Source organism: Macaca nemestrina, chromosome 15, assembly GCF_043159975.1.
Source record: "Macaca nemestrina isolate mMacNem1 chromosome 15, mMacNem.hap1, whole genome shotgun sequence".
Taxonomy (NCBI): domain Eukaryota; kingdom Metazoa; phylum Chordata; class Mammalia; order Primates; family Cercopithecidae; genus Macaca; species Macaca nemestrina.
The window spans coordinates 28900431-28924609 of NC_092139.1; the positions used below are offsets into that span (position 1 = coordinate 28900431).

General features: G+C 44.6%; 1 protein-coding gene and 1 non-coding gene across 5 annotated transcripts in view; one reads left to right on the forward strand and one right to left on the reverse strand.

Moving 5' to 3' along the window:
* The window catches only part of LOC105496282 (PHD finger protein 20), a 189607-nt gene that overhangs the window by 14283 nt on the left and 151145 nt on the right, over positions 1–24179 (reverse strand). For all 4 annotated transcript variants that reach the window (XM_071079430.1, XM_071079431.1, XM_011766549.2 and 1 more), the window contains 4 exons: positions 14514–14613; positions 10887–11082; positions 2227–2638; positions 315–498 (listed from right to left, as the gene is read on the reverse strand). In XM_071079430.1, the coding sequence (XP_070935531.1) occupies positions 315–498; positions 2227–2638; positions 10887–11082; positions 14514–14613 (892 nt within the window). The remainder of the gene's footprint in view (positions 1–314; positions 499–2226; positions 2639–10886; positions 11083–14513; positions 14614–24179) is intronic.
* On the forward strand, positions 13707–13812 carry LOC112429278 (U6 spliceosomal RNA). Its single transcript, XR_003021470.1, has one exon. It is a non-coding gene; the product is annotated as a U6 spliceosomal RNA (small nuclear RNA).

A 24179-nucleotide genomic window follows, 5' to 3' on the forward strand; every position in this document is an offset into this window, starting at 1 on the left:
AGATTCGCTTAGATCACACATTCCCTGCAAGCAGGACTGCCAGTTACCCTCTCTCTGCATACTCAACTTCACAGAAGGGGTCAGTCAGACAAGCGAGGCAGGACCCAACATCATGCAGATCTTGCACCTGATAAATACTAAAAGTAAGGCTCGTCCATCCTGAAGGGAGAATGGAGGTGGGGAGAGGCTGAAAAGAAGAGAAGCAAAGAGTACAGTGGTCCCTGTAAACTCAGATTGGGGGGTTCAGAAAGCCGCTCGTCTGGGGGTGCTCAGAGTGCATGCCAATGCACAGGTGGCCAAGGAGGGAGCCCTACCATCCAGCTCCTTCTCAATGGAGTCCATCCTGTGCGTCACTTCATCCTGAAGAGATTCCACGTGGGTCAGCAGGTTAAACTGCCACTGGTGCTGGGAGCTCAGCAGCCCCTCTCCGCCTCTGTCCAGCAGCTTCCGAGCAGGGGCTTCCTCTGGTAGGGCCTTTTTGGAGACATATTCCTTCACCTGGGGATGCAATGGCATGGAAATTACTGAATGGAGATAGCCCCTGGCCCATTTTTCAACCAACCAGCGTTTGCAGCCATCTGAAATACTAGCTGCAGTTTCAATACTCCAAATTCCTACCTCCCTTTCCTATTTCCTACTTCGGAACTGGGCAGAAGCTTGCCCACTGTACCAATTCCAACGACCTCAAGGTAGCACTCTAGCTCGGGGACCCACAGCTGCTTCCTACTGACTGGGCCAATGTCCTAGCCTCACAGAATGGCTTTCAGAGCCCTGAGAGCTGATTAGAGCAGGGCTAGTGCAGACGAGGGTTAGTACACGGGAGTCACACCAACGAGTTTCAAGTCTCAGCTCCATCTCCTGCTGAATGTGCGAGTCTGGATGGACTACTTCATGTCCCTGAGCCTCTGCTCCCTCAGTGGAAGGATAGGGGTAGTAAAACCTATTTGGAAGGTTCACAAGGATGATATAGGGTAAGGCACATAAAAGCAAGGTCAGCTTACAGTCAGCTTACCATCAATGGAAGAGACTGTTAACCCTGGTTGCTTTGCTGCGGCCCAGTATTTCTGACTTTGTTTTATGTGCCAGATACCGCTAGGAAACCTGCCTGATCCATAGGACCACAAACCTTTTCTAGGATTTGGTAACTCAACCTTTCATTCATCCATTTGAAATGAAATAGATTCTAGCCAATATTTATTTAGTACTTACTATGTGCAAAACAATGTGCTGAGGGATTTTCACAAATACGTTCCACAGTAACTGAGGGGGCTTCACTGGCCCCATTCTACAGGCAAGAAAACAGGTCTGGTCAGGAAGGTGAAGTAACCCGCTCAGAATCACAGTAAAGGGCTGAGCCCAGAACTGAAACTGCGTCTGTCTCAAGACTGTGTCCTTACCACCTTGCCCAACACTGTTTAGACACAGTCAAGGACACAAGGATGAATGAGGTACAATCCCCTCCCTTGAGGGGCCTGTAATCTAGGATCCCCTTGGCACCATGCAGCAATGTATTTAACGCTGGTGACACCAACCTGCAGGAGAAAGTCTGGGAAGTAAGGATGATGAGGCAGAGGAACTCTCAAATCATACAAAGCCTCACTGACAACTGAGGACAGGGCACAATGAGCCTAGTGAGCAGTTAGAGATGAAAACACTGGCAATGAGGTGACACAAGGGGGTTCTAGAAGAGAGTGACTTGAATAACAAAAAAACCAAAAGTGGTTCTTGGGAAAACTGATGAAACCAGCAATATTTTGACAAAGTGTACCATTTCTACCACAGGGCTTCAAAGTTAGAAGTCAAAATAAAGCTATCATACAACTGGATTGAAAAAATTCTGCCTAACAAAACATTTGACTCATTGTTTGCTCATGCTAAGAATTAACATCTAGGTGCAATTATAATGCAAACTGCCTTAAAGAAAAGATGAGTTTTCCTAACTCAATTCTCCTTGCTACTTCCCACCTCTCCCTTCCTCTGCACCCACGCCCCCACGACCCACCACTCTTGACTATGCCATTTTGTGGGTGCTTCCTGGAACCTAGGATCTTTGGCTTAAGTGGGCTCTCCTGACTTTGCACCCATTTGCTTACCAAAATATCTATGGTAAGCAAATTTAAATACAGTTTTATTAATAAATATCTTCCACAGAACATTCAGACCTAGGAGAAGAACTTACAAGCACTCACGCAATGAATGAAGAACAAGTACAAGCCAGCCACATACCTTTGGGGAGCTGGGTTTGGGGTCACTGTCCCCCCTGCTCCTGTCTTGGTCTAGAGGCCAGCCCAGGCGTGGGGAGAGGGAATCATCGCCGTTCTCGTGGAGGGGGTTGACCGCATCGTCGAGGGCAGAGCCCCTCGTCTCCACCACCAGCTTCTGCTCCACGGCAGGGTAGTAGGCACGGGGCTTCTGGTAGCAGTGCTCACTGGTGATATAGGACTCCTCCACAGAACGCGGCAGGGGCAGGGCCAGGGGCCTGGGCTTCTCCACTGCCCCGTTCAAAGTTCTATAGCTTGGGGCTTCCTCCTTGCTCCTGGTGTCAGTGACAGGGATGTTTTTGAATTGAGATCTCCCCTCCCCTGAGTGCTGTTTCCAAGGCTGGCACCACAGTGGCAGATCAGGATGCTCCCGGCTTCTGTTGAGAGGACAAAGAGGGCATGGGTTTTGGAGTAACTGGACCACTGCAGGGGTTCCCAATTCCTAAATACTCTCCCAGTAGGGAGAGCAGCTCCACCTAGGCCATCTGACCACACACTACCATTTGCTAAACAAGAGGGAATGTGAATCTGTGGTCTCCTAGGAGACCACTCCTTAGTGAGCTTCCACTGTGGTCACACACGGTGAGTGGGACTGGACTCTCACTCAGAAGACCTGAATGGATTTCAACTCTGGGACAACTCACTCAACCAGCCTCATTCCTACTTCCTCCTCTGTGAAACTGGGCTAATTATCTGTCTGATCTGTCTGCTATCGTAAACCAAAAATAAAATTCTAAGCCCCTCAACCAACTTGAATGGACCCCTCTTAGCCAAGAGCATTCCAACATTAACCTGAAAAACTAGTTCAGGCCACGATGGGAAGGGAGTCAGACAAGCCTTCTACCTTTGGAATTCATGCACAACTGACCAGCATTAACATTAAAACAGAGACCCTAAGACTGACAAAACAGACTGTTTGTAGCAATAAGATATCAACATAACAGATAGCAGGTACTGCAATAAATCAAAGTATTTTACCCCAAAATATATTTCTTTGACATATTTTGAACTAGCCCTGCAAAGCTGTCTCTTGTGGGGAAATCTACATTCTATAGAGAATCCCCTTTCCTTTCCAGGTCTTTTCCTGTTCCAGGAGAAAATTAAGTAAGAGTCTGGCACCTTTTTAGGTCTGATAAGAAACATTTACGATCTATTCTCTCTGAAGCCTGCTACCTGGAGGCTTTATCTACATAGTAAGAACTCTGGTCTCCACGACCCCTTATTTTAACCCAGACACTCCTTTCTTCCTTCCTTTCTTTCTTTCCTTCCTTCCTTTTCTTTCTTTCTCTTTCTTTCTTTCCTTCCTTCCTTTTCTCTTTCTTCTTCCTTTCCTTCCTTTTGTCTTCCTTCTTTCCTTTTCTCTTTCTTCCTTCCTTTCCTTCCTTTTGTCTTCCTTTCCTTCCTTTTCTCTTCCTTCCCTTTCTTTTCTCTTCCTTCCTTCCTTTCCTTTTCCTTTCTTTCCTTCCTTTTCTCTTCCTCCCTTCCCTTCCTTTTCTCTTCCTCCTTCCCTTCCTTTTCTCTTTCTCCCTTCCCTCCCCTTCCTTCACTTTCTCTTTCTTCCTTCCTTCTTCTTTCTTTCTTTCCTTCTTTCTTTCTTTCTTCTTTTTCCTTCCTTCCTTCCTTTTCTATCTCTCTCTCTTTCTTTCTTCTTTTTTTTTTGACAGAGTTTTGCTCTTGTTGCCTAGGCTGGAGTGCAATGGTGCAATCTCAGCTCACTGCAACCTCTGCCTCCAGGTTCAAGCAATTCTCCTGCCTCAGCCTCCCAAGTAGCTGGGATTACAGGCATGCACCACCATGCCCAACTAATTTTGTATTTTTAGTAGGGATGTGGTTTCTCCATGTTGGTCTTGAACTCCCGACCTCAGGTGATCCATCCACCTCAGTCTCCCAAAGTTCTGGGAGCCCAAAGGCATGAGCCACTGCGCCTGGCGACAGGCCTTTAGATAATAACTTAACTCTTTAGATAATAACTTAACTCTTTCAATCAATTGCCAATCAGAAAATCTTTGAATCTACCTATGACCTGGAAGCCCACCCACCCCTCAAGTTGTCCTGCTTTTCTGGACCCAACCAATGTACTTCTTATATGTATTGATGTCTTATGTCTCCCTAAAATGTATGTAGCCTGTATGTAGCCTGACCACCTTGGGCTCATGTTCTCAGGACCTCCTGAGGCTGTCTCACAAGTCAAGGTCCTCATATTTGGCTCAGAATAAATCTCTTCAAGTATTTTACAGAATTTGACTCTTTTTGCCAACACCATCAACCACTGAGTTTCAGAACAATTAAGTGAATTAATGGTGGCCTAAAGTGCTCTTCAAATGTGACTTACTAAAAATAAGCTTAACTTATTAATAAACAGTTACAATGATCCCAACATGTAATGGCATTCAATTACAAAAATACAATGATTACCCAGGGGTTACAAAAATAAAATCAACTGTCATTTATGTATAGGCCATTAATGATAAAGCTTCTAAAAATTATTCTGAAACTTTGTTTTCACCATTCCAAAGAAAAAACTTTGTTATTGAAGAAAAGAACAGGGATTCTTACCCTTTTTAGGGCCATAGACTCCTGTGAGCATCTATTGAAAGCTGTGCTTCCATGTATGTGCACATAAAATGTTGTGGATGCCTTCCTGTACCTTCCTGTGAAAGTGGAAGTGGCCATATACATGAAGGCACAGAGTGATGTTACAGAACTAAAATTCTGCTCCCAAGGGCCTACAACTATCCCGTCTCAGCTCTCCTACTCCAGCAATCCCATACCACTGCTAGCCACTGAGGAAGAGGGGGAAACAATTGGCATCAATTGTTTGGGACACCTCCAGACAGGTTATCAGCCTGTCCCAGGAACCTACTCAGGACCCAGACATACCACTGAAATCACAATTGCTCAGGGGAAATGGGAGTCATGGTTAACTTTCAGGTCCACTACCTGTTAACATGGAACACATGAGCCAGAGTACAGACCTGCTCTTTATTAAAAAATCCATTAAAGTCTTTGCTTCCTCCCACCTACAATTTTCACCATTCCAGCTGGGATCTGAAGGTGCTACTCCTCACAAGCATGACCCTGCCATTTCCTTGCAAGCCCTGTCAATCATGAAGAAGGTAAGCACAGCCATCCAGGCCATGTTTTTTATGGTGACAGATGCTCTGAAGTTAGTCCCAGTTTTATTGTTTGTCTTTGAAAATAAATTCACCGGGTCACTGGGGAACAATATTTCTGAGAATAAAAGCCCAGAGCCCGTGACAACGGAGACCATCCATGAATACAGAGACACACTGGGGCCACCTTCCCCTTTCCCAGGATCTTTTCTCCATTCATAATAAGTACCAAGATCTTCCTATGCCCTCTTCTGAATTGCTAGAAGACAGATTTAATTCTACTACAAACAAAGTCATTTCTATAAAGATAGAGGATCTAGATAAGGATTCAGAAGGGACAAGGGGCTGGGCGCAGTGGCTCACACATGTAATCCCAGCGCTTTAGGAGGCTGAGGCAGGCAAAGCACTTGAGCCCAGGAGTTCGAGACCAGCCTGGGCAACATGGCAAAACCCAGTCTCTACTAAAAATATGAAAACTAGCCAGGCGCAGTGGTACATGCCTATAATCCCAGCTACTGGAGAGGCTGAGGCATAAGAATCACTTGAACTAGGGAGGCAGAAGTTTCAGTGAGCCGAGATCGTACCACTGAACTCCAGCCTGGGTGACAGAGTGAGATCCTTGTCTCAAAAACAAAAAAAGAAGGGGCAAGCCTCCAGAATATGGGCCAAGGCCAGGAACACTGACATTTCAGTAAGGAAAAAAGAGAACAGCATCTGACAGAACCCTCAAATGAAAAGAAATGCAGGCGCCTGTAGGCCCAGCTACTCAGGAAGCTGAGGTGGGAGGATAACAACTATTATTTTTAAAAAGTTCGGCCCTATTAAGACTGTTGAAAAGAAAATAATAAAAATAAAAGAAATATGAGCCAGACACAGTGGCTCACACCTATAACCCCAGCACGTTGGGAGGGCAAGGCAGGTAGATCACTTGACCAGCCTGGGCAACACAGCAAGACCCCATCTCTTAAAAAAAAAAAAAAAAAAAAAAGGGCTGGGCGCGGTGGCTCAAGCCTGTAATCCCAGCACTTTGGGAGGCCGAGACAGGAGGATCACGAGGTCAGGAGATCAAGACCATCCTGGCTAACACGGTGAAACCCCGTCTCTACTAAAAAATACAAAAAACTAGCTGGGCGAGGTGGCGGGTGCCTGTAGTCCCAGCTACTCGGGAGGCTGAGGCAGGAGAATGGCATAAACCCGGGAGGCAGAGCTTGCAGTGAGCTGAGATCCGGCCACTGCACTCCAGCCTGGGCGACAGAGCGAGACTCCGTCTCAAGAAAAATAAATAAATAAATAAATTAATTAATTAATTAATTATTTTAAAAACCACATTTAAAAAAAGAAATATAGCAAAGTTTACAATCAGGAGTAGCCCAAGGTTTCCCAGGCACTCACGTGGACCACCATCCACCTACTTCATTTAATTGCTGCCATCTCATTAAAAACAAACTCATTTGGTTTATATGGGGTTAAGTTTTCCTATTTTATGAAATGTGAGGAAATAGCTAGTCTCTGACATCCTATCTAGGGCTGTCATTTGATTCAGTTCACCTCAACAGATTCTGTCACAGCAACTGCTAATTGCCCCAGCATCCAACTTCTCCTTCTCCTTTTATCCCCACCCCCACCCCTACTCCTAAGTATAAGCAGGCCTGTGGCCACCTGCCTAACCTGCCCTGCCATTAGGCCTGTCCAAGAAACTATTTGCCCTCCCTCTTCTTTTTCTCTTTTCCCCCTCCTGGGGACTGTGGCAGGCTGAGGTGCAGGTGAAACTGCTTCAACCATGCAAATGGGGGTAATCCCAAGAGAATACCAGAACAATAAGACAAAAGGAACCTAAGACCATGCAGATAAGGGGAACCCTAAGAGAATGCTGGAGCCGTAAGACAGAAGGAAACAAAGTTCCCAACCCCACAGATGGAATCCTGGAGAAAGGCCACTTACCTAGCCTAGATCCCTGCCTAGCCTTGAACCATTCATTTATATGAGAAAGAAACTTGTTTCGTTTGAGCCTCTATTTGGGGGGTCCTTGTTATAGCAGCTCAGCTTTTACCCAAACCAACGCAGACCCTTGTTGAACGTTCCCTCCTCTACCACCTTTGTCACTCAGATCTTGAAGCCAGGACTCTGTGTGCCAGAGAGCACAAGAGGAAGCAGATTCCCATCTCGCCATCTCAGGGCCCTGATGCTCCACTCTGCCTGACACCAGGCCTCCTCTAGGACTAACCAGCACAAAGGAAATCCTATCCAGGAGTGGCCTATCAAGTCTTAACTCACTCATGGCCCTAGTCTGTCACTGTTTACAACTTAAATAAAAGCAGTCCCTGACACAGACTATACTAAAACCAAAAGAAAGCTCACAAGGTCATGCAGTATCACATAGAGAGACAGTTAGAAAAGTACCTGACAGAGCCTGGATTTGAATTCTAGTCCAGGCTCTACCCATGGAAACCATGGAAGAGGCACTACCCCACTCAAGGCCCTGTTGCTGTATGGGGTAAAGTAGGGTAGGTTATAAAAGCCAAGAGACCGGCCAGACGCAGTGGCTCACGCCTGTAATCCCAGTACTTTGGGAGGCTGAGGTGGGCGGATCACTTGAGGCCAGGAGTTCAGGACCAGCCTGGCCAACATAGTGAAACCCCATCTCTACTAAAAATACAAAAATTAGCCAGGCGTGGTGGCATGTGCCTGTAATCCCAGCTACTTGGGAGTTTGAGGCAGAAGAATCGCTTGAACCCAGGAGGTGGAGGTAGTAGTGAGCCAAGATCATGCCACTGCATTCCAACCTGGGTGACTGAGTGAGACTCTGTCTCAACAACAACAACAACAAAAAGCCAACAGACCCCAATAAAAGCCACATGTGTTTATCACAGCTTACATGAAATTGGGTCATCTGACATATAGAATGCAACCACAGGAGGAAATTCACACTAAATTTCATTCTCTGGCCACTAAAAGCCAGAAGGCCAGCTTCAAAGGTTTAAAGCTTTTCTGTATCAGCAAACCACCAAGAGACATTTTTACTGAGCAACCATTGTGCTAGAGAACAGGCCTGCCAACAATATCTGTTCTAGCAGCTTTTTCAATTTTACCTTCTTTACCAATCAAGAACGTTTAGAATGAGCTGAGGCAAGCCTGGGCACGGTGGCTCATGCCTGTAATCTCAGCACTTAGAGAGGCCAAGATGGGCAGATCACTTGAGGTCACCTGGCCAACATGGTGAAACCCCGTCTCTACTTAAAATACAAAAATTAGCTGGGCATGGTGGCAGGCACTTGTAATCTCAGCTACCCAGGAGGCTGAGGTGGGAGAATCGCTTGAACCCGGGAGGTGGAGGTTGCAGTGAGCCAAGATCACGCCACTGCACTCCAGCCTGGGTGACAGAGCAAGGCTCTGTCTCAGAAAAAAAAGAAAAAAAAAAAAAGAATGAGCTGAGTTGCTTGAGCCCAGGAGTTTGAGGCTGCAGATGATCGCACCTGTGAGTAGCCACTGCACTCCAGTCTGGGAAATAAAGCAAGACCCCATGTCATTAAAAAAAGAAAAGGAATATTTAGCATGAAAGGGATAAACAAAATATGGCATACACATAAAATGAGTTATTAGGAAGAAATTCTTACATATGCTATAACATGGAAGAACTTTGAGGACATTATTCTAAGTGAAATAAGCTAGTCACAAAAAGACAAACACTATATGACTCCACTTACATGAGGTCTCTAGAGAAGTCAAATTCAGAGAGGCAGAAAGTAGGATAGTGGTTGCCAGGGGCTTTGGGGAAAGGGAAATGGACAGCTGTTGCTAAAGGGTATAGAACTTCAATTTCACAAGGGTTTTAGAGACTGGTTGTAAAGCAACGTGAATGACAACTGTGCAACTGTACACTGAAAAATGGTTAACATGGGGCTGGGTGCAGTGGCTCACACCTAGAATCCCAGAACTTTGGGAGACCGAGGTGGGCGGATCACCTGAGGTCAGGAGTTCAAGACCAGCCTGGCCGGCCGGGTGCGGTGGCTCACGCCTGTAATCCCAGCACTTTGGGAGGCCGAGGCGGGCGGATCACAAGGTCAGGAGATCGAGACCACGGTGAAACCCCGTCTCTACTAAAAATACAAAAAATTAGCCGGGCGCGGTGGCGGGCGCCTGTAGTCCCAGCTACTCAGGAGGCTGAGGCAGGAGAATGGCGTAAACCCAGGAGGCGGAGCTTGCAGTGAGCCGAGATCGCGCCACTGCACTCCAGCCTGGGCGACAGAGCGAGACTCCGTCTCAAAAAAAAAAAAAAAAAAAAAAAAAAAGACCAGCCTGGCCAACATGGTGAAACCCTGTCTCTACTAAAAATACAAAAATTAGCCGGGTGTGGTGGTGTGCACCTGTAGTTCCAGTTACTCAGGAGGCTGAGACAGGAGAATCACTTGAATCTGGGAGGCGGAAGTTGCAGTGAGCCGAGATCGCACCACTGCACTCCAGCCTGGGCAACAGAGCGAGACACTGTCTCAAAAAAAAGAAAAAGGTTAAGATGGTAAATTTTGGCCGGGCGCGGTGGCTCAAGCCTATAATCCCAGCACTTTGGGAGGCCGAGACGGGCAGATCACGACGTCAGGAGTTCGAGACCATCCTGGCTAACACGGTGAAACCCCGTCTCTACTAAAAAATACAAAAAACTAGCCGGGCGAGGTGGTGGGCGCCTGTAGTCCCAGCTACTCGGGAGGCTGAGGCAGGAGAATGGCGTAAAAACCCGGGAGGCGGAGGTTGCAATGAGCTGAGATCCGGCCACTGCACTCCAGCCTGGGCGACACAGCAAGACTCCGTCTCAAAAAAAAAAAAAAAAAAAAAAAAAAGATGGTAAATTTTATATTATGTATATCTTGCAGCAATTAAAAACAAAATAACTCAGCCAGGTGCAGTGGCTCATGCCTGTAATCCCAGCACTTTGGGAGCCCGAGGTGGGTGGATCACTTGAGGTCAGGAGTTCAAGACCAGCCTGGCCAACATGGTAAAACCCCATCTCTACAGAAAATACAAAAAACTAGCCAGGCGTGGTGGCAGGTGCCTGTAGTCTCAACTACTCAGGAGGCTGAAGTGGGAGAATCGCTTGAACCCAGGAGGTGGAGGCTGCAGTGAGCTGAGATTTTGCCACTGCATTCCAGTGTGGGTGACAGAGCAAGACTCCATTTAAAAAAACAAAAACAAAAACAAAAACTCAGAACTGTACACCAAAACAAAAAACAAATCAAAATACACACACCATGTCTTGATTCTGGTGGTGGCTTCATGGCTGCATACAATGTCAAAATTCAATGAATTCTTAAAATGGATGAACTTAATTATATGTAAGATATTACTCAATAAAGTTTTGTTTTTTAAGAATGTTTATCGCATAATTGGTAATTTTTAGTAAATGTCTCAAAGTCAGTTTTATGATTTGATTGCTTTGGTAGCTTTCCAATTTCACAGATTGACCCAGCCCCCAGACCATGCCAAACCAGACTGCTCCCAACACTGCAGGTGCCACACTTACTGCAAGATGCTCATCTTGAGCTGCAGGCCATGCAGAACCTCAATCACTCTCTGCACATCACCAAGAAGCTGGTGGGTAGCCACGATCTTCTTGGCATTCTGATGGGAGTAGTTCTCTTCTAGAAATGCCAGGCCATGCATATGTCCCCTGCTCAGCCACTCCTTGTCATACCAGTACTTGAAGCCAGGCCTCTGACCTACAGCAGTGACAACAAGAGGGTTAAAACATGGCCTGAAGGAAACCCAGGCCGTTTCATCACTATCATACAATTACCGTACAAACTACTGGAAGAATAGATTAGTATATTTATTTTGTTCATTGATTCATCCAGTGTACCTTTTCTTGGCACCTACAATATGCTGGGCTCTCTATTAGGTAGTGGGGACAAGGTAGTGAATAAGGCATGTACTTCCTGATTTCCTGGAACTGGCCAGAGGTGAGCTGGGCACCTGGATTATCTCTAAATTTAAATCATAATATTCTCTTAAAACCTTCCATTGCCTCCTACTCTTAAAACCTTCCATTGCCTCCTACTGCTCAAAGGAGAATACCCAAAGCCCTAACTCTCTAACTCTGGCTTACTGAGGCCCACAGGACCCAGTTCCTTCCTGCCTTCCCCTCCATACCCTTACACTGGCCTCGTTTCAGTTTCTGAAACACATCAAACTCTTTGCAGCCTCAAGACCTTCACTTGTGCATCCCTTCTGTCTGCAGCACTATTCCCCAAGCCTTTGCAGGGTTGGCTCCTTATCACCTCCTCAGGAAGGCTTTTTTTTTTTTCCTTTTTTGTTGACAGGGTCTCACTCTGTTGTCCAGGCTACAGTTAAGTTAGGCATGATCATGGCTCACTGCAGCTTCAACCTCCCTGGGCTCAGGTGATCTTCCCACCTCAGCCTCCCAAGTATTTGGGACTACAGGTGTGCACCACCATGCCTGGCTAATCTTTCTTTCTCTCTTTCTCTCTCTCTTTTTTTTTTTTTTCTTGATGGGGTGTTGCCATGTTGCCCAGGAGTGCGGCCTTCTGCTACTTCCCAAAATTGAGAGCATCCTCTGTGCCTCACAGTCATCTTATCAATTTTCCCATCATGGCATTCATCACTACCTTACACAGTCTTGTTTACTGAACTTGTTTTAACTTCTGTTTCTGGCTCCCAACCCGGCTAAGAGCCAAAAGAGTAGGAACGATCTTGTTCATGGTTGTATTCCCAGTGCCTGGCAAAAGGCATCTTGAATGGACTTATCAAATCAATGGAAAGATGCCTCGAGGCCCCTTGCAAATGTACCATCTACCACCTAACTCAACAGATGATCAGGCCCCTTCCCTTCTCTGCACCTGTTACCCATTCATTAGAACAACATAGGAACTGGATGGCTTTAGCCATCCTATTGTTACAGGACTCCTTAGGAAGGACTGAAAACATAAGCACATGTGACTTATCAACATGACCTGCTCCAAAGTCCCAGGGAAAAGCTTTCAACCAGACTGTTGTAAACTGTCAATATCTATACAAACCTGAAAAACCCAGGTGATTCCTATTAAGGTCTTTGAGCTACTTCTGGCTTTACTAATATACATGGTAGGGATACACCTTGATTCTGTTAAAAATATTTTTAAGTAGCCTTTAAAAATTGAATCTGTTAAATTTTTGGTCCAACCCACTGCAGAGTCAGTCTATACATGTAGACCCTGTGGCAGACATGCTGTGCTCAGTTCAAGGAAGAGTCTATTCACAGTCTTGGTGATTAAAGTCACAGAAGTTCAGTGAGTGCACAGGATTTGATGAAGAGGGTGTGTGTGACTTCTAAAGAAGGAAAAGTAGAGAAAGACACGGTAGGGAAAAAAAGATTTTTAAAAGGTATGCTAAGGAGCCTTCAGGATTATATGGGGGAAGCTCAGAGGCAGCTGCTGCAGGCGGTGCCTAGAGCAGCAGGATTCAGAGCTGCACTACCTGTTTTACAAGACAAAGATATGAGACAACTGGTTCTCATCGCCTGTCTGGCATTGGCTGGTGGTGTGATCTTGGGCCAGTCATGTCCCTTCTGGATTTGTGTTTGTTCACCTGTCAAATCTTCTGACTACATTATTTCCTTCGGATAAAGGGACAAGTGGAGGCAGATGCTTCTAGGTCTATGGACTTATTTAGTACAAAGAGACAGTGTCACAACAGAGGCCTTCAGGCCCAGAGGGGACCTGCTTGCTGTTAAATGAACTGGTGGCCAGTCCCTCCCTAGACAACCAACAAAATCAAGAGACCTGGCTCTGCAAACCAGTTCTAATTCCAATTTGCTTTATGAGGAAAGTCAACTGTATCCTCAAGGATCAATTTCTTCCTCCTAAGCAAAACTAGGTGTAGGAGAACCAGGCCCACCTCATCAGACAGAAAGGAGTAGCTGAAGCAGAGGCTCTCAAGCATTGTCTAGCTCTAAAGGAATCAGGGGACTAGAGCTGAGGGAGAACCTTACAGGTGGTAATGGGAGACAATGTCACTATCCCATGGAAACTAAGACAATGAACTGCATATTTACAATCCATTCCTTCTAGAAAGGAGCAACCAAGAGCCACAGGTGACCCCTATAGCCATGGAACTAACTGATCCTGCTAAGTAATTAAGTCACTGCTCAGGGTGGCAACAGGCTCTACCCAACCATGCCTTCCACCTTCCCCTTAAGGGCATTTCTCCCTTCAAGATGGCAGTGATGTGATGAAGGGCAGATGTTGCCACGGGGGGCAGAGGCAGGTTTCTAACCCTCCAACAGCCCCCAAAAGCCAAAGACAGAGCCCATATGCCCATCCTCATGAGTCCTCAAGAAAAGGAAAAGGTGCCACTTCAGCAGCACATACACTGAAACAGGAACAATAAAGAGAAGATTAGCATGGCCCCTACACAAGGATGACACTCAAACTTGGGAAGTTTCCACATTTTTTTACAGAGCTTCAATCACACAGGATGAAAGTTCTAGAGATCTGCTGTACAACATTGTACTTACAGTTATTAACAACAATACTGTATTGTACACTTAAAAATTTGTTGAGGGTAGATCTCATGTTTTTGTTTTTTTTTTGAGACAAAGTTTCATTCTTGTCACCCAGGCTGGAGTGCAATGGCACAATCTCAGCTCACTGCAACCTCCACCTCCTGGGTTCAAGCGATTCTCCTGCCTCAGCCTCCCAAGTAGCTGGGATTACAGGCACCTGTCACCATGTCCAGCTAATTTTTGTATTTTTAGTAGAGACGGAGTTTTACCACATTGGCCAGGCTGGTCTCGAACTCCTGATCTCAGTTGATCCACAAGCCTTAGCCTCCCAAAGTGCTGGGATTACAGGCATGAGCCACTGCGCCCGACCTCATGCATTTTTTCAAAACCATAATTAAAGAAAAGGAATAGTTCTAGCTCAAGGCCAGGCCTTCCACTAGGTGGGCCCCTTCACACATGTGCTCTTATTGCTACGTTCAGGACAGCTGGCCACCAGGCGGGATAGCAACAGAGGCGAGGAGGAGTTGGAGTCTAGCCGATGCTGAAGAAATGAGTCTCAAGACCACAGACATTTAAAATGTGTCATACACAGCCAGCTGTGCCAAGGAAAAGGCTACATACTGTTATATCCCTGACTCCAGAAATCTCTACCTGGAGGGTCTTGGCAAACATAACAGGTGTATTTCTCGGGCACATTTTCTTCCAGTAATCCCATGCAGACCCCATGCTGCCAGCACTGGCACTCTTCACACTGTTAGAATTAAAGAAGCAACAAAAATTAAACTCAGAAGGTGTTCTCCATCCAAAAGTAAGACCCACCTGCTGAGGGGAGGGGCGTGGGAGGATAGAAGGAGAGGGGAGGAAGGAGCACTCCCTCCTGACTAACGTGGAACTGAGCTGCTGCCACACATCTGGAACTGCACTGTCCAATATGGTAGCCACTAGCCACATGTGGCTCTACATTGAAATTAACATGGTAAGTTAAAAATTCAGTTCCTCAGTCCCATGAGTGACATCTTAAAGCTGAGTTGGAATTATGGCCCAGACACTCATTAGCTGTGTGACTTTGCATAGGTCAGTTCTCCTGGGCTTTATTTTCCCCATCTGCAAAATGGGATACATAATTCCTACCCTCCTCCTAGGGCTGTTTGTGAAGATTCAATGGGTCATTTATAAACGCTCCTATTCTAGAGCCCAGCACACAGGTTTATGTAATAAGCTACTATTAATACTATTAACCACTAATGAGCAAGCCAATTCCCCAAGACCCCTGCTGGAGTAATCATGGGTTGGTACTTTGCATTTATTCTCTCTAAACCTTACCAAAGATCACACAGCTATTGAAAGGCAAAGGTGGATGAGAACATAAACCTGGCTTGTGGCTAAGCCAATTCTTTCAACCCAAGGCTCCACTTCCTTCCTTGAGTATTGAGGGGATGGGGGAGAGGGCCAGAAGGCAGAGAGGGAAAGGAAGGAGTTCACAATGAGGGTGGCACTGGGAGACATATGGACAGCCTGAGGATAGGTCTGAGAGCTAAGGGTCCAGAGGAGGGAATGAAAAGGAAAGGCGAACTCCTGAGGAGATACCAGGGCACTTCAAGCAATTCCAAACCAGGACCCTAAACCTTTAACTACCCTACCAAACAAATTAGCCCTAGAAGGTGGACAGTGAGCTTCCTGACATGACCTTGATGGTGGCCCACCAGCCTGGCCACTAGAAATCCAGACTAGATTCTGGATTTCTGGACTAGAAATCCAGAGCTCAAGATGGTCCTCAACCACTGGCAGTCACCTAGGTCCTAGCATCAAGAGGGCTTCCCTGAGCAGATGTAAGGTCTCTAGGAAGTTAATCACATCAGAATCAACGTGGGCAGAGCGGGAAGACAGGCTTTAGATATCTGTTTTAGATTCTTCAATTTACAGAAGAGGAAACTAAGGCTCAGAGAAGAAATGTAAAGTGACAAAAAGGCGGTCAGTAGCAGAAAACAAACTAACAATTAAAAATGAAAGTCTATCTCACCAATGATTTTGTGTTTTGAAAACCAAGATTCACCAAAAATGAATCAAATACAGTTCAGTTTCAAAATGATAACTTTTTTTTTTTGAGATGGAGTCTCCCTCTGTCACCCAAGCTGGAGTGCAGTGGGACAATCTTGGCTCACTGCAACCTCTGCCTCCCAGGTTCAAGCCATTCTCCCACCTCAGCCTCCTGAGTGGCTAGGACTATAGGTGCATGCCACCACGCCCGGCTAATTTTTTGTATTTTTAGTAGACATGGGGTTTTACTGTGTTAGCCAGGATGTTCTCGATCTCACCTCATGATTCGCCTGCCTCAGCCTCCCAAATTGCTGGGATTATAGGTGTGAGCCACCGCACCTGGCCAATGATAACTTTTTTCATGTGCATATAACTAAAACACACTATTCCTTTAAATTAAGAAATGAATGAGAATAATAAACAAACTAAAAGATAAAATACCTAAGAATAACCATAAGCATGTAAGCCCTCTCTAAAAAACAAAAAAACATAAATACTATTTGAAGAACACAGAGACGTAAGTCAATGGTACAGTGCACCCTGTTCCTGGACAGCAAGAGTTAACATATGGATATCAATTATCCTTGGGTTAATTTATAAAAAGAATGTAGTCCTGGCCAGGCGCAGTGGCTCATGCCTGTAATCCCAGCACTTTGGGAGGCCGAGGCGGGTGGATCACTTGAGGTCAGAAGTTCAAGACCAGCCTGGCCAACATTTTTGAAACCCCGTCTCCACTAAAAATACAAAAATTAGGGAGGCATGGTGGCAGGCGCCTGTAATCCCAGCTACTTGGGAGGCTGAGACAGGTTCAGAATCTCTTGAATCTGGGAGGTGGAGGTTGCAGTGAGCTGAGATCACGCTACTACACTCCAGCCTGGGTGACAGAGCGAGGCTCCATCTCAAAAAAAAAAAAGTCTCAATAAAATAATAAATTAATAGTTTTGGAACTAGAAAAAAGAGCAATAAGGAGACACTAGCTATACCAGATATTTTAAAAATATTATAAAGGTACAATAGTTAAAATAGAATTGTATGAGCAAATATACAGACAGATTAATCGATGGAAGAGAGAACCAAAAAAAGATTCAAATACATTTAGAAAAGGAAGTAAATAAAGGTGGTATTTCAAACAGTGAGGTATGGTATTAGTACAATGGGGAGCCATAGTTCTCACTAATTACCTGGCAAAATTGCAGGTGGATCAAATATTTATATAACTTAAAAAAAAAAAAAGGGCCAGGTGCAGTGGCTCTTGCCTATAATCCCCGCACTTTGGGAGGCCAAAGCAGGAGGATCTCTTGAAGTCAGGAGTTGGTCACCTGAGGTTACCCTGGCCAACATGGTGAGACCTCATCTCTACTAAAAACACAAAAAATTAGCCAGGCGTGGTGGTACACACCTGTAGTCCCAGCTACTCAGGAGGCTGAGGCAGGAGGATCACTTGAACCCAGGAGAGGAAGGTTGCAGTGAGCCGAGATCATGCCACTGCACTCCAGCCTGGGTGACAGAGTGAGGCTCTGTCAAAAAAATAAAATAAAATAAAGTAGGCCGGGCGCGGTGGCTCAAGCCTGTAATCCCAGCACTTTGGGAGGCCGAGACGGGCGGATCACGAGGTCAGGAGATCGAGACCATCCTGGCTAACATGGTGAAACCCCGTCTCTACTAAAAAATACAAAAAAAACTAGCCAGGCGAGGTGGCGGGCGCCTGTAGTCCCAGCTACTCGGGAGGCTGAGGCAGGAGAATGGCGTGAACCCGGGAGGCGGAGCTTGCAGTGAGCTGAGATCTGGCCACTGCACTCCAGCCTGGGAGACAGAGCGAAACTCCGCCTCAAAAATAAATAAATAAATAAATAAATAAATAAAATAAATAAAGTATGATTCAACCATTATGCAGAAAATAAAATTGTTTTTAACTTACATATTGCTAAATGAAAAAAGATGTTAAAAATACTATACATGTGGCTCGGCACGGTGACTCACGCCTGTAATCCCAGAACTTTGGGAGGCCAAGGCGGGCGGATCACCTGAGGTTGGGAGTTCAAGACCAGCCTGACCAACATGGTGAAACCCCCCCCCGTCTCTACTAAAAATACAAAATTAGCCAAGCATGGTGGTGCACGCCTGTAACCCCAGCTACTCGCAAGGCTGAGGCAGGAGAATCACTTGAACCCAGGAGGTGGAGGTTGCGGTGAGCCGAGATCACGCCATTGCACACCAGCCTGGGCGACAAGAGCAAAACTCTGTCTCAAAAAGAAAAGAAAAGAAAAGAAAAGAAAAGAAAAGAAAAGAAAAGAAAAGAAAAGAAAAGAAAAGAAAAGAAAAGACTACACATAAAATGCGAACATTTGCATTTAAACAAAAAAGAGATGGTTGCAAAGCAATGTGAATGTACTTAATATCACTGACTTGTATGCTTAAAAATGGTTATAATGGTAACTTTTAGGCAGGGCAGGGTGGCTCACACCTGTAATCCTAGCACTTTGGGAGGCTCAGGAGGAAGGATCATTTGAGGCCAGGAGTTTGAGACCAGCCTGAGGAACATAGTGAGATTCCATCTCTACAAAAAAAATTAAAGAAATTAGAAGGTGTGATGGTGTGTGCATGTAGTCCCAGCTACTCAGGAGGCTGAGGTGGGACAATCACTTGAGCCCAGGAGCTGGAGGCTGCCATGAGCTGTGATTGTGCCTCTGCACTCCAGCCTGGGTGACAAAGTAAGACCCTGTCTCAAAAAAGGAAAATATAAAAATAAAAAGGGTAACTTTTAATGTTATGTGTATTTTACCGAAAAATTTTTAAAAGGAAAAAATACATTTGCTATTGTTTGTTTAGCCATAGAATGTTTCTGAAAGGATATACAAGAAACTGATAAGGGCTGACTCTAGGGAATGGGTGGTTGGTGACAAGGTATTTCTCTGGTGATAAGGTATTTCTCTGTGTGCTTTCTGGACTTTGAATTATGTCAGTGCATTAGGTACCAACAAATAATATGAATTTTAAAATAACCAAAACTTTCAAATGGGCTTCTTTGTTTAAATTTTTATTTACTTAATTTTTATTCAATTTCTTGTAGAAACAGGGTCTCTCTATGTTGCCCAGGCTGGTTTTGAACTCCTGGACTCAAACGATCCTTCCGCTTCAGCCTTCCAAAGTGCTAGGATTATGGGTGTGAGCCACAGTGCTAGGTCATTAAAATGGGCTTCTTTTTAAAACTGCTACATAATCTTTACTGGAGTTGGGCACTTAATACATATTAATACTTGTTGTTGTAGGGCAAAGGTCAGCAAACTACAGCCCATGTGCCAATGCCAACTTGACTTGTTTTGTAAATAAAGTATTACGTGAACACAACCATATTCATTTGTTTAGGGGTTTTTGTTTGTTTGTTTTGTGAGACAGGGTCTCACTCTATTCCCCAGGCTGTAGTGCAGTGGTACTATCTCGTCTCCCTGCAGCCTTGACTGCCCAGGCTCAAGTGGTCCACCCACCTCCTGAGAAGCTGGGACGACAAGTGTGTACCATCACAATTAACTAATTTTTGTATTTTTTGTAGAGACAGGGTTTGCCATGTTGCCCAGGCTGGTCTTGAACTCCTGGCCTAAAGTGATCTGCCCACCTCAGCCTCCCAAAGGGCTGGTATTACAGATGTGAGCCACTGCACCCAACCATACAGGTGAAAATTTGTTTTACATATTGCCTACAACTGCTCGAAGAAAAATCCAGTATGCGCAACAAGACCTAAAAATTTATTATCTAGCTGTTTAAGAAAAAGCTTAACAAAACCTGCTCTATGGCAATTAAAATAATTTAAATATCAAATGTATTTCCTGATGTTCATTTTTATGTGGTAGCCAGATTCCTCAAATACCATGATTATTAAGTAGGATTTTAACCTTCTAGTGATTTAAATTAGCACTGGTAAATAAGATCAAATAGCGATATATATGAACGATGTTGATACTACCCATATAATGAAAATGATCCAAAAAGTTATTTCTCTATAGTAATACATACGCTTCTAGAAAACACACTCTAAATGTATTCTAGGATTATTCAAAATATCAATTTAAGGTAAAGATTTAAGAAAAATTTATTCATGTCTTCCTAATTAGATGGTGAATACATTTTAAAAGTTTAAACTGTATTTGTTCTAGCTAGCTCCCTCTAAATTTATGCCTTTTGCTAAAGTTATTGAGTGGAAAAGGTACATTGCTCTCAGTGACAGGACAGTCAGAAACTCTCTCTTCTTAACACAAAGCCAGGTGGACATTCTTGGTTCAGGTGGACAGCACAGAAAAGTCCTCTGGAACAAAAGCCAAGAAGCTCTGAAGTGAGCTCGAGACACAAGGTCTTGTGGAGCCTGGGAAGTGGGAGATCAAGTTGGCTCCTGACTTCGCCATGCTCCTGGTGGCCCCGATTGCCCCGAAATTAGTTTCTTCATATAGCATATAACAGCACATTAACCTCTACCCTCAAACACCCCAAGATCCTTGCTACTTATAGAAAAGTCAATGGAGAAAGTACTAGAGTGGATCAGAAATGGGTTACATACTGTTAGGCAGAATAGCCTTGCCAGGAGGAACATTCATTCCTCACCCACTGAAGATTTTAACAGGCAGATAAAGGGCAAATCTGTCAGGCTAACAAGGCCTAGAACTGAGCATATGCTCAAGGATGACAGAGTAGAAACTAAAGATCTTTAACATCCTTTTAAAAACAAACTTAAAAAAAAAATCTACTAAAAAATAATAGTCTGAGTTATATAACCTTTCTTTTCTTTTCTTTTTTTTGGAGGGGGACAGGGTCTCATTCTGTCACCCAGGCTGGAGTGCAACAGAACGACCACGGCTTGCTGCAGCCTTGAACTCCCAGGCTCAAGTGATCATCCCACTTCAGCCTCCGGAGTAGCTGGGTCTGCAGGCATGCATCACCATATCCATCTAGTTTTTTTATTTTTTATTTTTTGTAGAGATAGGGTCTTGCTATGTTTCCAGGGCGGTCTCGAACTCCTGGGCTCAAGCAATCCTCCTGCCTCAGCCTCCCAAAATGCTGGGATTATACCATGCCCAGCCAACAATTATCTAATAGTAGTCCACAGGGCTTCAGAGAGTCTACAAAATGTGTGTGTTTTTAACATAGGACAATTAAAAAAAAAAAGATGCGCGCTCAAACATGTTCCAAGTCAAATGTTAAGACAGTGAAGCCCGCCACCACACACAATTTTGTATTGCTAAGATAGCTCAGTATTATGTTGACCTCTAAACGGAGCTTGTCCTCCCATCTCTGATTAATCAAAGTAACTACACAGCATGCTGTTCAGGAAAAATCACCCTGACAATGGCCATGTGCATCACGTGTGTCTCACTGTTGTGTAACCAAATAGAGAAAAACAAATGAGCCATTGAAGTGCTCCAAGTCAGCAACTGTCTGTCACTCAGAGCTCTGACAGCATATCAGAATCATGGGAATATGCCCACCATTCACATGTCCGACCTCACAAGTAAAGATCATCCATTTTGAACTTTCAAAACTATTGCTGTTACCTGTTACATATTTTGGGGTTCTATGAAACAGTCCATTAGGAAAAGGGGTTCTGAAAAGGGGTTCTGATATTCAAAAATGTTTGAAAACCACTGAACCAAAGTATACTAAAGGTCTTAAATATCAGGTACCCTTAAATCCCAGAGGTGACTATGAAGGCTATTCAAAAAGACAAGACTCTCCCTCAGCCTAAAGTGTGTGTATGTATGTGTGTATATGTATGTGTGTATGTATATGCGTGTGTGCACTGGTGGTGCTGGGGAAGGGTTGGTCAGCCAGTCTAGATGGTACTATTATGTTTCAAAAACGAATTTTTCTTGTTTCACTTCTCAACTGTACATGTAAATCCCCATAGCTAAGGCCCCTTAGGGAAAGAGCACTTGACTGGGTGCCCCTGGGTTCAAATCATAATCTGATGACTTATTTAATGGTTCTACAATGATGAACAAAATCATATCTTCGTAATTTTGTTTTCCCAAACAAGTGACTTGAGATAGCCTTGTCAGAGGTGAGATGGTATTTCTGAAAACACTCCAATAACTTTAAATCACTACTCAGCTGGACACAGTTACCTTAGCTCCATAGAGTTGCTTTAGTTCTGTTAACAAAAAGAGCACGACTGTGGTACATCCATAGCATGGAATACTACTGGACAATAGGAATAAATGACTACTGAAACACACAACAACATGGATCAATCTCAAGGATATTATACAGAGTAAAAAGGGCCTCTCTCAGAAAGATACATACCATGTGATTCCATTAACCAAGAATCATAAATTACATATAGACAGTTAAAACAGTTTAGTGTTTCCAGGGTTGGGGATAAGTATGCTATAAAGGGTACCAGGAGGGAATCTCATGGTCTTAGTAACCTGAGTACCTTGATTGTGGGAGTGATTACACAAGGCTATACTTGTAATGAAAGCACACAGAGCTATATGCACACACAAATGAGTACGTGTATATCATTGGGAAAATCTGAATAAGCTCTAGTGATTGTGCCAATGTCAACTGGTTTTGTAGTTTTGATATCCTACTGTGGGTTTATGGGCTGTTGGCATGGGAGGAAGACCAGCAGAGGAATTCATGGGACTTTCCTGTACATTTCTTTGCAACCTCCTGTGAATCTATGATTATTTCAAAATAAGTGTTTTCTAAAAGCCCTAGGAAAATAAAAGGCAAAAAAGCAAATACATCTACTCATCTCTAGTTGTTCTGAAAGTTTAAAGAGCTACGGCAAAGTCCCAATGTTTCAAGAAATAAAAGGAAAGGGGACTGTTGAATACAAAGACAACAAATTCAAAGAATGAGAGGAAAAAATGCAACTGTATATTAAGTCAAGGTCCAAAAGTGAATTTCAAAACTCCATGCCATGCAGATCACAAGGTCAGGAGTTCGAGACCAGCCTAGCCAATATGGTGAAACACTCTCTCTACTAAAAATACAAAAATCAGTCGAGCGTGGTGGCAGGCACCTGTAGTCCCAGCTACTCAGGGGGCTGAGGCAGGAGAATCGCTTGAACCCAGGAGGCGGAAGTTGCAGTGAGCCGAGATTGTGCCATTGCACTCCAGCCTGGGTGACAGAGCAAGACTCGTCTCAAAAAAAAAAAAAAAAAAAAAAAAAAATTATCATAACAAAAACATTTTGCCAGGCACAATGGCTCATGCCTGTAATCCCAGCACTTTGGGAGGCCAAGGCAGGTGGATCACCTGACGTTGGGAGTTCCAGACAAGCCTGACCAACATGGAGAAACCTCTTCTCTACTGAAAATACAAAAATTAGCTGGGCGTGGTGGCACATGCCTGTAATCCCAGCTACTTGGATGGCAGAGGCAGGAGAATCACTTGAACCTGGGAGGCAGAGGTTGTGGTGAGCCAAGATCGCGCCATTGCACTCCGGCCTGGGAAACAAGAGCGAAACTCCGTCTCAAAAAAAAAAAAAATCCATGCCATGCCAACCTACAGTACTGAAAGGGCAAGGAAATAATATTCTATCACAGAAAGCAAGCCAAAGGGGCTGGGCCTGTTTCTCATAATCTCAGTAGGCTATATAGATTCTTATTGGACGATGGGCAGCCACCCCCTTTACTGGGAATAACCCCTGAACCCCCATTCACGTTATAATATAACACAGAGGGGCCCCAGGCAGTCTTTTTGCCCCTGTCGATAATCTGTAAGCTCTACTACCACCAGACCAGATAACTAGACAAGGGGAGAGCATTTGACCCATAACAAACTGTTTCCCCTCTGGCCACAGGTGACTGTTCCAAAAACTAATATCTGATCTAAATTTGGCTGGAATTCCTTACTCAGAAATTTAGAATTGGGACTAAGATTCTGACCTTGGTCTACCTAGTCTCTTGAACACAAAAATGTAAAATTGGGGCAAGGCCAAAGGTGACCATTTTTCATTTTCCAAGAAAATAAGCAAGGAATAAAATCAAAAAGAACCAAAAGGACTCCAGAGTAGCAGGAAACAAGGCAGACAAAGGCCCTCAAGATGGAATTCCAGGTTCTGAGCCTGAAGGCAGCCCTGCCTCTGAGTCCTGGGACCCAGTCTATTTCCCAACAATATTTGTACTTGCCCCTAAAAAAAACCCTAACCAATATAATCATGACTTTTAAAATTTCAGGTTCCCAAGCCAGTTGGGCAGCTGTCAAGACACCCAGGGAACTTGTGACACCCTTAGGAGCCAGCCAGCCAGCGCCACCTCTCCCAGAACTGCGATTTACAGACAAG